The 14,533-nt window shown below is 39.6% G+C and overlaps 1 protein-coding gene across 1 annotated transcript in view; it reads left to right on the top strand.

Annotated features, from left to right (window-relative positions):
- CD109 (CD109 molecule) overlaps positions 1–14,533 on the top strand; it is a 96,203-nt gene that overhangs the window by 56,161 nt on the left and 25,509 nt on the right. Inside the window, 11 exon segments of the mRNA XM_035901500.1 lie at positions 49–111; positions 1,619–1,795; positions 4,388–4,540; positions 5,289–5,363; positions 5,796–5,856; positions 6,399–6,534; positions 7,301–7,418; positions 10,154–10,267; positions 10,479–10,697; positions 12,259–12,403; positions 13,403–13,579. Of these exon segments, the coding sequence (XP_035757393.1) occupies positions 49–111; positions 1,619–1,795; positions 4,388–4,540; positions 5,289–5,363; positions 5,796–5,856; positions 6,399–6,534; positions 7,301–7,418; positions 10,154–10,267; positions 10,479–10,697; positions 12,259–12,403; positions 13,403–13,579 (1,438 nt within the window).

Genomic DNA, 14,533 nt, shown 5'->3' with positions numbered 1-14,533 from the left:
CTCCTCAGGTTCCCATTCTTATCCATATGAATTGTATGCTCTTCCTAGGCTGGGAAGCCTTTTGAGCTGAGCATTGCAAGCAACAAGCCAGTGAGAGAGTTCCACTATCTGGTAAGTTGCTGATTTTACATATGGGGACAATCCAAGGTGACTTTTACCAACTTGAGAAATAATCCAGTGAGCTGAATGTGATTGAACGTTAGAGATATTTGGGATTTTTTATAGTGCTTTGTGAAAGAGGTATGAAAGAGGTAGCCCAAAAACTTTCTTTCCACCAGGATGGTCCTTTTTGAAAGAGAGGGCTCCATTTTGCTACCTAGCAGAAATGCCCCTGGCATTTCTCCAGTAAGGAGGTTCTCTCTGGAAGAAGCGCATCTCTGACTTGGATTATCTCTGCTCGCAAACGTGCGAGGCAAGGTGCAACTGTGAGAGCAAAACTGTCTCTGACTGCGCAGAGCACCCATGATGGGAGAAGGGGCAGGGATGTCCCAGGAGCAGCCCAAGCTGGGGCTTTTCAGCAGGTCCTGCAGATGCAGGTGGAAGCAAGGGGCTGGCGGAACCTGTGCGTAGGTTTAGGACTGTCAGGGCTAAGCCTTCAGGCACAGGGTGAGGAGAAGACCTGCCTGCTGTGGAAACTGATGGTCCAGTGGGCAGAGTGGCATTGTTAACAAGGGAACTTTGTAGGAAGCTTTTTAAAATAAATGGCTTGGATAATGCCTTGTTTAATGGCTCGGCTGCTGTACTGTATCTTACAGCATCTGGATTGAAGGGTTTATTGTATATCTCATCATCAGTCTCCCATCCTGTCCATAACACATGCCTGTCTTGTGCACAGTCTACACCATAATAACCATGATAACTACAATTCTTTTTCTTTCAGAGACTTTAACAGTAAACTGTATAAGGGAAACCTTAGGATGATTTAAAATATGAGCATTCATGTGTATTTTCTAAAATTGAAATGCTCTCTAGAAGATTTTAATAAAATCAGGTTCATACAGTCAAAGGCAGGGAACTGCCCTTCATGGCTCTGTCTTCATTAGTACATGGTATGGTCCAATAGGAACAGATTTAGAGTGAAAAAGTTAATGCTGTGGGCCTGAACTCCAGGTATTTCATGGTACCTTCAGACTAGCTCTAATCTGATCTGGTAAAACGAATGCCTGTTTTTAACTGGAACACATTAGTGGACCCCAGTTCACACTCTCCATGGTGCAAACCAAAGTGTAGTGAGTAGGGGTGTTCGGCAGATTTGCTTTTAAAATGTATTCCTGATCCAAATTCAAATGCTGTTACAGATGACCCGCATGACCCACCCGTATCACTGTTGTATTTTTATGTTCTCGTAGCATATCTTGTGCTGTGCACTCATCGTTTTAGTTCTTTAATTGTCCATAGTGATATAGGAATTAAAGCATGGAAAAAATCTATTTCTAATATTTAAATATTACATTACCCACCTGTTCCATACCCAGTGAACTGGTCAACCACTTAGTAAAAAAAAAAAAAAAATCACAGCTATATGTCTCTTCTTTTAACAATTATTTGTAGAAGGAATTACAGAGCTTATGCCATACTGAGATACCAGCAGATTGAGTGTTTCATTTTTCCCTTTCAGGTGTTATCTAAGGAACAAATTATGGCTTTTGGCACAAAGGCTGCAAAAACATTCACGTTAACAGCAGAAAATTCCTGGGCTCCTTTGGCATGTATACTTGTATTCTATGTTGATGAGCTTGGAGCGGTTGTAAATGATGCTCTCACTGTCCCCATTCAGCCTGTTTTGGATGACAAGGTAACGGTATTGAACTGGAGTCTGTGATCGTGTTTTTGTCTGTTGCGTGGGAAGTAGTATTTTAGATCATAGGATTGAAAATGTAAAAAATTCCTCACTGAGGATCTAACCTGAGGCTTGTGTAAGTCCTTGGAAAGGCTTTTGATAATACCAGTGCAGTTAGGGTCCAGCTATGGCATATCTGAAAGAAATTTCTACCAGCCCTATGTTTTCCACGTAAACAGATGCACATCTCCTTGTGTTTTTAATTATTTGGTCAATTACTGAGCCAAAGATTGCTGTGGCCCATGTAATGGAAAGGTTCTCATAAGTGCTCCAAGTGTGGAACTGTAAATGTTTATGAAGACCTGTGCAGGGGTCGCACTGGATGTGGTGTGTCGATCAGTGAACGTAAGCAGTGTTTGTGTTTTACGTGTCCATGCGTGTTTTAACTCAAAAAAGCTTGAAGAGGAGTGGGAAAACTACTATTGCAGCAGTGAATTGATTTTTCCAGCTTGCTTACCAGGATGAGATTTGGTCCTTTGTGCAAATAAAAGCCTCACTGTGACAGGCACACATTTGGTGATTGTGGTTATTATGTACCAGTGTCTGAAGAATCCAAATAAATAGAAAACAAATAAGATGATTTAATTGGAACTTGAGAGTTTTAGGCTAGATGTAGGAAGATATTTCTAATGAGGAAGGCATAACAGTTTGGTTCAGACTTCTGGAAACAAATTGAAATCTTTCCACTGATTGCAGCGTCCACAAATAAGATTGCATTGTATTTTGAGGCAATGAGGTAAGGCCTGATCTTGAAAATACCGGTTGGATTAAATGTAGTTTATGGATGAAAAACACTATCCTAGTGTATATACAGAGGATGAAAAATTGATATGATAAATTACGAGAATGTAATATCAACCTTACTGTATATCCTATATTGCACTGGATAGTTAAAAAATGTAAGATAAGGAAAGGACTGATCTCAAAGGCTTCAAAATTTCAAACTATTTCCATTTCTCCATTTCAATGCTAGCCTCTGAAATTAATTCAGTATTGTGGAAAGCTACTTTCTCTGTAATTTGTAGTCTTGCCAAGCATTTAATTTCTCTAAATGAGTTGGTAAAATCAAACGTACAGAGCTGCAGTGCCACAGTGTACCCAGAAGCAAACCATTTTTCTGCGTGAATCAGTCTGATGCCCATTTACAGTGAAGCACATGGTGCTAATCCCATTTATGTTGGCAACATTAGTGTGTTTTCTGTTGCTCTGTAATTTTCATACTGAATGTGCTTGGAAGATACCATTATACAGATTTATCAGAGGAAGGACATGATGGGGCTGTAGATTCGGACATCTAAATGCATGGTTTTAGATACACGTGTATTTAAATGCATGTAGGCTCAGGATTCAGTTGCTTAAGCACAGACATCTAGTGTCCTCCAAGAGGCCACAGGGTATTCAAGATGTCATTATGGGATGGATGGACGCTTCAGAGGTCCTATGGGAGACCTACCCCTTTCTGGAATGGGAGCTGAGGGTCAGACAATGTGCTGTGGGATATCTCAGGTGGTTCCAGGTGCCTCTGGGGGACCAGGTCTCATCTATGTATGCGAGTTATGTGTCTAAACTCAGTTTACAGAGAATCAGTTGCCCCAGAAGTGTGGTTTTAAGTTATTCTTCCTGGGCTCCAATGCCTGTTCCAGAAGGGTGAGTTACATGTCCGGTGGTTCTGCCAGACAGGACATGTCTTGGATACCTTTGAACATCTCAAATGGCACTAAGTGCCAGTGTTTACGTAACTGAATCCCACCCGCAGCCAGTCCAGTCAGGGGTGCCTGTAGGACTGTTTTCTTCACCACAGCTTGGATTTATGCTTCACAGTGAGCCAAATGGCTATCTAGTCTCCCTTATTCCTTTTGACTCTGTGTGTGATGAGAGCTTAAACACTGAACTGAAATGTGGACAGCTAAATGTAGGTAACTTAAGTATGGAGCTGAATTCCACCTCAAGACTTTGTAGTAGTGGTGTTTTGATGAGGGAAAAGTGTAAAATTGTTCATTTTAAACAGAAACTCTACATTGTCATCTGATGCAGTGGAGATGGGATGCATCAGAAGTACCTTACAGCAGATGACCCTTCCTCTCTTCAGTGCCCTGGGGAAGGCATACTGATGCTGTATTCACCTGTTTAATTCCGTCTTCCTTACCCACACACCTATTACATATATCCCTTTTCTGTATTGGTCACACTGTGCAACACTCAGTTGTAACCTTTGAGGGTACATGCCCAGTTATGCATTGATAAACAGCAAATGTGTTTCTTTTACTGCCCTCAGCTGTGAAAACTGGTGTATCCTTGTGGCTCAAGAGATTGTTGTTTGTATATTAAGAGATGGTTGAAATGACAGCGGATCCTGATGCTGACTTCCCACCAGTCCGAGGAAGTGATGAGCTAGGAAAGCAAAATGAATGCTGTAATGTTTTCCCAAAGGTCCTAGGAAAAGCATATCCAGAGTCTTAATTATAGCCAATTAAGCTAAGAAAATGCTTTCTTGGAGTTGTTAGTGGCTGTAAATTTAAATCAGTGCTGTTTTTTACTTTTTTCTAGATTAAAATCTCATGGAGCAAAGATAAGGTCAAGCCATCTGAGAAAGTCTCCCTTAAAATCAGTACAACAGAACCAGGATCAATAATTGGACTTGCAGTTGTTGATAAAAGTACAAAGCTTCTAGGGGAAAGCAGTGACATAACAGAAGATTCTGTAAGTAAATGGGAAAAAAGGTTTTCATTATTGTGTGTATGAAAGATGTATGCTTATGGAAATGTTACAGTTTATATGCTGAATGAGTAATGTTCTTTGGGCAGGATCTTTAGTCCTTAATTACGCAAATAGTTTTTACTTCTGCAAGTAGTTTATCAACGTGAGCAGAAAAGACTGTAAGGGTTACAAAGTAACAGGCCGAGCATTTCTAATTCAAATTCATACTGTATTGTCCTTCCATTTGATAAAGTGCTCAGTTAACACTTGGCAGTTTCTTCTTTCAGGAAAGACAAAAAAGTGAGAAAAATTCCCTAATGATTTGTGCTTTGTGCCCTTTAAAATTAGTAATATCAAATAAAGAAAGGCTTCTATTTTTTGAAAAGCAGAATACATTAGTTATCTTTTGAATTCCCTTTACTTGCAGAAGCTCTGGTACATAACAATTTGAAAGAGCTGACAATATACATCATTCCTAAAGTGCTCAAATGACATAGCCTAAGTGCCATAGAATATCAGTGGGCTGTAGGCTCCTATTTTAGGCTTATATAGTCTTGACCACTCTTCCATTAATCATGAAACCACTGCAGCCTAATCCTCTTCATCCTGTCACAGATTCTTTCCTCTTTGACATGAGAGCTGAGCAAGCTGCTGCTTGAGGTACAGCTCTATGAATTAGCATCTACAACAGTGAAAGTTTTGAAAAATGCGAGTTTGCATTCACTCTTTGGATTATTTTTTCTTGTCTTAGGTCTTCCATGAGCTCAATTTATACAGCCCAGTGCCATATTTCCCCCTGGTCAGAGGTTCTTTTGGTGTCTTTCAGGTACTTTTTTTTTTTTTAATTCTAAGATGTTTTTTTTTACTGCTTAGTGATTTGCACATCACTTGCTGGAAGAAAATGTCCTTTTTAAAGTTTGGGACTGCAGACATTGTACTGTTTTTATGGGTTATATGGGTTTTGAATTGTGCAGTTTATCAATATGTAAATACTCTGAATGCAAAGAAATATGTTTATGCTTTCATAAAAAATTTATGCTTGATACTGTCTTCCCTTTGAAAAGTTTTCAGTCATTAGGGCAATATTCAGATACAGATGATCTCAGTTTTGTTGATTCCTGTATATTACTTGCTTTTGTTCTATGATTGCTTTATTACGATTTTTTCTTATAAAAAAACAAAAGAAAAAGAAAATAGATAAGCACTGTTGATGTCCTGAATGTCCTGTATTGAGATATGCTGTATAAATTTTATCCAGAAATGCAGCCTTTGGGTATCAACTGATGCAATTCTCGAGGAGGATAAGGAACATTTTCTTTGTAAGTAATAAAAATAAGTGTAGCCAAATCTAATTTACCGAGTGGGGATGGAGTTCCATGGGTTAGGGCCCCTATTAGGTCCTCTTACTGTACTGCGTACAGGCTGCATCCAGCCTTGCAAACCATTACCATTTCCGAGGCTCAAGACATACAAAATGCATATGACTAGGATTTAAAAAAATTCCTTTTTGCTGCTGTCCTGAGCAACACTACCCCTTAAAGGCCTCCAGGTGAATGAAGTTTTTATTTGCAGTTCCAGTTGATATATGTTGCAGTGGTTTGTCATGTGTAGCCATATTACACCAGTTCCATAAGCACTCCAGAGAGGCCATGTAGAATTTTAAGTTTGTGTGAAACTTGTTTTATCCTTTAAAAAAAACAAGCAAGAAAAAAAGAATAGTTCCTAATGTCACGGAGTAGTGTTACCATAGCTATAGATTATACTCCAAACGCTGTATTAATTTGACTTTTCTTAACTGTATTAATTTGATTTTTCTTAAACCTAGATAGCTGTAGGCAGGACAATATTTTTTATTTTGTAGATGGTGGAATGATACCCATAGAAGATGGTTTTGGTGGTGATATGCCGGTATCTAAAAATGGACCTCCTGATTTCAGCAATCTCTATGTGAGGACACATTTTCCGGAGACTTGGCTTTGGATCGACACTAAAACTAGGTATAAGATTAGAAGCAAATAGAAACTGATTCACACTTGCTGTTGATATTTTGTAGGTTTTGGTAGTGTTCTGCACTGGTGCTGAAAAATATTGCATACAAATGCAGCATTATTTATGTTCTACTACCACCTAGAGGCCACAAGTGAGGTTGGAAACCCACCAAATGAGGTGGTGTACAACTGTACAAAATAGGACAATGCCTGACTGAAACTACAAGGTAGTTTCAATAGAAACTAGATAAAAATCCTGGAGACAAAAGAAACTCTTACTTTTACGGATGGGGAGGTAACAGATATGGAGACCCAGTCTTTTTCTCTACAGTCCAGGAGAAGATGGTGATTAGCCCAGAAAGGGAAATCTGTTCCTGTCTGCAGCTGATTCAGTGGACAGTTCAACCTGTCAAATGATGGTGAAATCTGACCTATGTCATGGAGCACAAATCTTGTGTTTTTTCACAGCTGAGAAGTTCGGGAAGAAACCATCATCTGGGATTTTTTTAAAGGATCTGTAAAAGTTGATTACATGTAATGTGGTCCAGTGTCATTGCCGTCAATTAATGTAATTTAAATTAATTTAATTTTTTTAAATTATTTTGCTCCCATCACAAGTATTTCTAAATGACTAGGAAAAGAAAAACAGATAATGGGCAGCTTTTCCTGTCAAGAGTTTGGACTTAAATTTTGATGCATTTCAAACATTCGTGCCCAATTACTGATGTCTGTAAATGGATGCTTTTGAAAGTCTGCTGTCCCCTTCTGCCCTCAGATCAGACACAGACACCACAATGGAAGTCATCGTACCTGATACCATCACATCCTGGGTAGCCAGTGCTTTTGTGATGTCTGAAAACGGCGGGCTTGGAGTGACAACTGCTCCGGTGGAGGTACCATGGCACTAGGCAGTTCCCCTTTAAACGCTGGTAAAGCTGTAGGTTATTAGTGGAAGCTATATTTTAGTTCTGATGGCAGCAGTCTCCTTATACTAGTAAAGTGATTGAGAGGCCATGTGTATTCAAACTGTAGAGAAAACATCATCACTGAAGACATACGTGATACCGTATCTGCCTCCCCTTCCTGCTCGTGTAAATATCTCAGATACTACACAGGTACTTCGGTGCCTCTTTCAGTGGGAGCAGTTGTTGTGTTTGAGCACTTTCAGGATGTGCCCAATTCAGGGGGAATGACTGCCTGAGGACAGCGTGTTTCCATGTTTTCTTGGCTCTGCCAAGAGGGCTTTCCATGAGTCAGTAGCGCATGCAGGGAGGTTTGCACAGGCTACCTGGGGAGAGGTGGCTGGGGTGGGAAAGGCACATTGTCTGCTGGAAAGATCATGCCGGGGCGCTGCTCCACTAACACTTACCCCGGCAGGGAGGATGGGAGAATTGCTTACAGACTAAATTCTGGCCTCAGTTCCATTTATCTGTCGAAACCAGTCTTGGACAAAACATAGGTTCTACTTTTTGGGTGACTTAGTTTGAGGAGCAGAGTGGTCACTGAGAGCCAATGGTGGGATGAAATGCTGCTTCTTTCTGCCAAGTTCCTGTCTCCTGAGGCTCTTTTGTGCTTTCCAGTGTTTGAGGAGTTGAGCAATTTAAGCTAAATTCAGCACGCCTCAGGTTAGATTTCTAACCTGAGATTCCAACATACAAGTGCAGTTGTCCTAGGCTCACTCTGTATTCATGGAAACAGCTACTGAGAGAGAGTTATTTAGCCTGTTGAAAATAGGAATTACTTTTCAAAGTCTCATTTAGCTAGTATTTTATATATGTTCAGTAATCCTCTGAGGGTAGTTACCTCCTTCCACTCATTACATAAATATCCTAGAGAAACTATGTTGAGACAACTCCACTTAAGTGCCTAAGGTTAGAAGGGTTGAAACTGTGCAATACTGGGTCATAGATTTCCAACTTGATGCCAGGACTAGTGCAAGCGTAGCTTGGAGACAGCCATTTACCCATTTAAGTTCTCATGCCCTCAAATTCATGGGGAGGGGCAACTTTTGGGATCCAAACCGAGATCTAGGTCCAGATTTCATAGTTGGCTGCTACACCAGACACAGAACATGTGCTTTGAACATCCTGATCATAACTCCACCACAGAATTTGGAGCCCAATCTGGATTTTGCGGCTAAGGCTCCTTTGAGACTGGAATTATGATCCTTGTTTCTTTCATTCAGCTTGGCAGAGATGGGACAGAAAGAGGGATAGTTTTCTGATTCAGACTGTATGAAAACATATACTTGGCCTCTCATCCTCAAATTTGAGAAGGCTGCAAGTAGAGCAGATGTTGAGATTATTATTTAATCACCCTCATGCGCTGTTCAGTACTTCACCCTCGTTGGGATGTTTAGATTGCGCTTAGAGTTCCATATGGCTGAAGCATGTTAATCAGTACCATACAGAGAGGCAAATAAAAGAAACGCATGGAAACTGTAATGGGGAAATAAATGAGTGACATCTGTGTGCTTAATGTCATTTACTGCTTTGCGTCTTGTTTTTATTTGGCTTCCACTACACACAGTGTCAATAATTTTACCCCATTGTATTTTATTGTAATATACTGGAATATTCCCGAGTGTAAAACTTGAGTATTGCAAGTATTCTAGATAAAAGTAAAACAAAAAAGACAAAGAAAATAGGTACATAGGGAAAACCTCGAATAAGAACTAACGAAAAATTCTCCATCAGAACTTCTCTCTAATGTCTAATAGCTAAAGAAGTTTTTGACACCAAAATCTTTAGCAAACAACTTTTCAAAGTTCTAAAAAGAAAATGTTGGAAAATTTGCTAGCTAGAAAGAAAGCTGAGGGGTTTTTGGATCTGAAACTCAAAACACTTGGAAGAATTTTTTTAATGAAAACCAAATTAAAACCATTTTTAGTTGACATTTCAATAATAAAGGATATCATGCTTCAGCCATTCTTATTGTACAGATGTTCATAAACAGTGAAATTTTGATCCCATTCAGCTTGATGAGAGCTTACCGCTGACTTCTTAAGAGCCAAGACTTCATCAAAACCCCTCTGTTCACAGATAAAAGTAACCGGTTGCCGGTATATTTCTGCAGTTTTTCTTTTAATTAAGAAAAGATGTATTTTTAGAAATATAACTAAATAACTTATGCCAAGATTAATCTTACAAGATAACACATCATTCTAAGGTGTTGGTGAATTACAGAATTTGGGAGAGTTAGTTATTTTGTATTCCAGCAGAGTATTGACATGGAGATAGGGCAACTGAGAGATTCTTAATCATCCATTACTTGTGCACTCAAAGCACTTCACATTTACATTAATGAGATCTTGGGACAGATCACAGCTTCCAAACTTGCCAGGTGATAGACTCTTAGTCCCAATTCAGGTGCCTCTGTTGGAACTTGCCCTGTCAATGGCAGTCAGCAGCTCTCGTCTGAATGATGCCGCTGAGTTCCTGTAAAGGTGCTAACGACCAGAAGCATCTTTGGCTTCTGCTTCAGCCCTTCGGTAATGCGTTTTGTTAATTGTAGAGGACAAGTAAACATACTCTGTCATCTGAACTTAAAGTGATCAGAAGACAAGCTATATTGTCATTTTCTTGCTAGTATCTGTTTGTGGGGGTTCACTGCTGATTTTGTTTTGCAGCTAGAAGCTTTTCAGCCTTTCTTCATTTTCCTGAACCTTCCGTACTCTGTCATCAGAGGAGAGCAGTTCGTTTTGGAAGTGAACATCTTTAATTATTTGAAAGAAGAAGCTGAGGTAAAATAACAGTCTCTTTGACTTGAACGTTACTAGACACTCCAGGGTTTTCATCACCGGTAGAGACCATGTCTTTCTCTTGTGAGAACTTTAATATTTTCTTCAGTGGGCAGACCATAAAGCTATTTTTCTATACACAGAAAAGGTGGCAGCTTATGAAAGCAGTTTTCAAAAATAATGCTTTGTATTGCAAATATTACTGTATTTACAGGTTACTGTGATCCTGGATACGAATGATGCTTTTGAAATTGTTCTAACATCCAATGAAATAAATGCTACAGAAAATCAACAGTCTATATCTGTACCAAGCGAAGATGGGAAAACGGTTCAATTCCCAATCAAACCGAAACAGCTGGGAGAGATTCCCATCAAAGTGACAGCAATATCATCTGCTGCTTCTGATGCTATCATCCAGAAAGTTTTAGTAAAGGTAAACAGTCTGCAGCTTGGCTTGTTCCTGAAATAAATTGTTCCCTAAAATAGACAACAGAGTGCAGCAAAAAGGCAAACCAATTTACTTGTCTGCCTCTTGCTCTGTAAGGTTGGTTTCGGGTCAAGTGGCTTTAAGTAGAAAACACTTCTTTTAAACTAATTTCTCCTTTAAAATTCTTTAGAATCCTTTCCAGGAACAAACACATAGATCTGTTCTGCAACAGATAGTGAGTCAAACGCTTCTGAAAGCAAGGTGAAACCTATTTGTGCATCAGTGAACCCCTGGTGCTAGAGCTAGCTTAATAATCTGTGGAGACTGGACCAAATAACTGTGTTATGGATAAGTGCAATCAATTTTGCCATCCACCTGGCTTTAGTTTGAAGCCTATTTTATATCAACATTTCTGTATTTTGTTAGTGGTGGAAATTTAGCCCCCAGACTTTCTGATAAACCAGAGACTGATTAGAATTGCCAAACTTTGGACATCTAAGTCTGATTCATGTTAGGCTCCGTTTCAGTGGAAGGTGGTAGACATTTGTACATCTCATGCTTCAGATCATAGAATCAGAGAATGGTTGAGGTTGGAAGGGAGCACTCCAGCCTTTCTGCTCAGGGCTGGATCAACTACAGCAGGATGCTCAGAACTGTGTACAGTCAGGTTTTTAATATCCCCAGGGACAGGGACTTCACAGACTCTCTGGGCAGCTTATTCCAGTGTTTGAACATCCTCACAGTTAAAAAAGTGTAGTGTTATGTTAAAAAGGAAATTCCTTTATTTCAATTTGTGTGCATTGCCTCCTATTCTGCTATTGAGCACCACAAGGAGGAGCCTAGCTCCACCTTCTTTACACCCTCCCTTCGGGTATTTCTACACATTAATGGGATCCCCCCCGGAGCCTCCTCTTCTCTAGGCTGAACAGGGCCAGCTCTCTCAGCCTCTCCTTAGACTGCTTAAAAACACTCTCCTGCAAGGTTGTGAGCTGTTTTCAGGTGGAGCCACTTACTACCCTTTCTGTTGAAGTTCAGTTGTTGTGCAGAAGAGAATAAAAGCCTGTTAGACTAGGGTGTAGGCTGAGGAAAGAAACCCATTTATTTATTTGCTTCGAGGACAATTTTTCTCAAGGGATTTTGCATAGATGAGGAAACTAAACCTTTATGGTCATCTACCTAACTTCAGTTTTAAGTCCTCCTTGTATGACAGGCTGTAGGCTTGCAGACAGCATGAAAGGTACCATGCCTGGCCTTGGCATGTGCTTGGCCACGGAGCTCCGTGCTTGGCATGGAGGTCACTGGAATCAGAGATGCTCTCATTGACTTTGCAGGTGTATTATTGTAATTGACACGTGGTCTCGAGAAGCCAATAGTGGAGGTAGGTCTTTATAAGAAAAAAATTTCTGTGTCAGTTTGGACGGGCAATAGCACAGGTTCTTGATGTGTTAGCAAGCAGCACAAAATACTTGACAGTGGTTTAGATCCCTCAGTACAGTAAGAACACAAGTTCTGTCCTAAAAGCAACAAACTGTTGGAGATTACAATAATCCTGTCTTTATTTTGATAGGCTGAAGGATTGGAACAGACATATTCTCAGACAGTCCTTCTGGATTTGACTGGGAATAAACCACAAGCAGTGTCAAAAACTTTGGATTTCACTTTTCCTTCCGATGTTGTAAGTGGCAGTGAGAGAGTGCAGGTCACTGCTGTTGGTAAGGATTATTTTACTCCATTTCCAGTTTATTATTTATTGGTCAGCTACATTGTTTTTAGAATATTTTTTTTCCTGCTGGGCCTTTGTTGAACTCAGTATCTAAGATGTATGTGTCCATAATCCAGGTGCTGGCATCTTCTGTGCTGCAGGCGTGGGTGGTTTTTAAAGAACAGAGCAGTTGCCAGTAGTAACTAGAAGTAGTAAACTCTGTCAAATAGAGCAGGGAGGCTGGTGTGTAATAACCTGAGCTACCCTAGCGGGATTGCCAGAGCTTCTCTCGGAGCCCCTGCTGAAGGACCCTTACAAGATTTTGCCCAGTGTGGCTGTTGCTTGATAGGTTTTTAGGGAACTGCATTCATTTTTATTTAATTTTTATATTAAAAGGTTGAATAATTAATTCAAAATAATTTACCATCACATGTTAGGCTAAGCGTAGGAAGGCCTTATTAGATGGAGTGTGTTATTCCTTTAATTTATTTAAATTATGATATTACAGAATTGACTATCCATTTGCAGAGTTAGAGAGGGAGTTGTATTTTAATACGGAAGGTCCTGCAGAGCTTGCTAGTATCCTGGTTTAATTCTGCCTGTCTGCAGAATAAAACCTAAAACCCAACTGATTGTTTTTTCTTGTGACACGGAGGCTTTGATAACTGTGGGTAAGAGAAGAAATACAGGAAGTTTCAAATATGTACCATTACTGCAACATTTTCCTGCATTAAATAGCTTTTGTACCTTTTGTTTTGTTTTGCTTTTTTTTAATGGTGGCTGTTTGAAATTACTCTGTAGTTCGGAAGGTCTGGGGGGAGAAGGGTCAGTGGGCACAAAGCTGATAAGAAGGTGGAAGTATCTTTTCTGCCTGGTTAGTGGCGTTTAGTACAAAAGTTTCTAATGTATCATATTTTCTCCAAGTTTAGATGATGCCACCCTTTATGTGTGAGGTATGCATTTATTTGCAATAAGCTTTAATGTATTTTTGTTAAATTTTATCTTTCAGGTGATTTACTTGGGCCTTCTATCAATGGTTTGTCGTCACTGATCAAGATGCCTTATGGCTGCGGTGAACAGAATATGATCAATTTTGCTCCAAATGTTTATGTTTTACAATACCTGACTAAAACCAGGCAGCTGAGAGAGGATATTAAATCAAAAGCTGTATCATTTATGAGAAAAGGTCTGTATGCTTAAAAGAAAGTTGTTAGATTTTTGAGAACTCTCACTAGTAACAAGACTCTGCATTTGGTATTTGGAATACTGCTTTGTTGGTGTCATGAGAACTGGAAGAAAAGCCCATCTTCTCTTTCTTTTCCTATTTCTTCTGGCCTGACAGAATTAAAATGCAATTGATTTTGTTTACAAAGGCAAGTTTTCTCAGAAAAAACATGTTGTATTTATATAGTTACTTTTTTTCCAGATGAAAAATGCATTTTAGAAGGTAATTCATAAGGATTTCCTAGGTGGTTCTTATTTCTCCTTTGATAAAACCATGTATGAGCAAATGTTTCTGACCTCTGCTTGAGGCACAGAAGTTGAAAATTAGTCAGTTGGCAGCGTGAACCATGTTCATCCCATGTGTGTATCTGTCTGCAGTAACACCGTCCCCATCCTGCCATGTCCTTGTAGAGCTCAAGGAGTGGCGTTGGCTCTGGTAGCTGGCATTTGCTCACCCAAGTTTTAGACTTGGTCAGAAGTGAACTCTGTGCTGGAGATCAAAAGCTGGAAAATTTTAGTTGGAAATTGTTGTATATTTTAATTGGGAAATACTCCAGGGCATCATAAAGTGTAGAGAACACGGTTGCCCGTTGGATAAGCCGGTGTTTAACTGCGATGTACCACGCTTGCCACGTGTCAGTCTGCGTGCTGAGAGTCTGGTTCGCAGAGAGGAATGAGACCATCCTCACGTGAGCTACACCCCTACTAAGGTAGCACGATGACATTTCCAAATTTTGTTTACTCTCTGTAAGTCTTTGATAATTTTTTTTTGGTATTTCATTTTTTTTTTTAAGTTGTTAACATTTCCTTTGGAAAAGACACAGCTCAGAATAAATTTTCCTTTAATCAAGATCTAAATTTTCTATCAAAAGCAGTTAAATTATTTTTTAAGCCCTTCCCACTACACGGTTTAGTT

The sequence above is a fragment of the Egretta garzetta genome, unplaced genomic scaffold (assembly GCF_000687185.1).
Source record: "Egretta garzetta isolate BGI_Z169 unplaced genomic scaffold, ASM68718v1 scaffold9, whole genome shotgun sequence".
Classification (NCBI taxonomy): Eukaryota; Metazoa; Chordata; class Aves; order Pelecaniformes; family Ardeidae; genus Egretta; species Egretta garzetta.
Note: the sequence above shows the minus strand (reverse complement) of the source record. Positions and strands in the feature narration are given on the sequence as shown.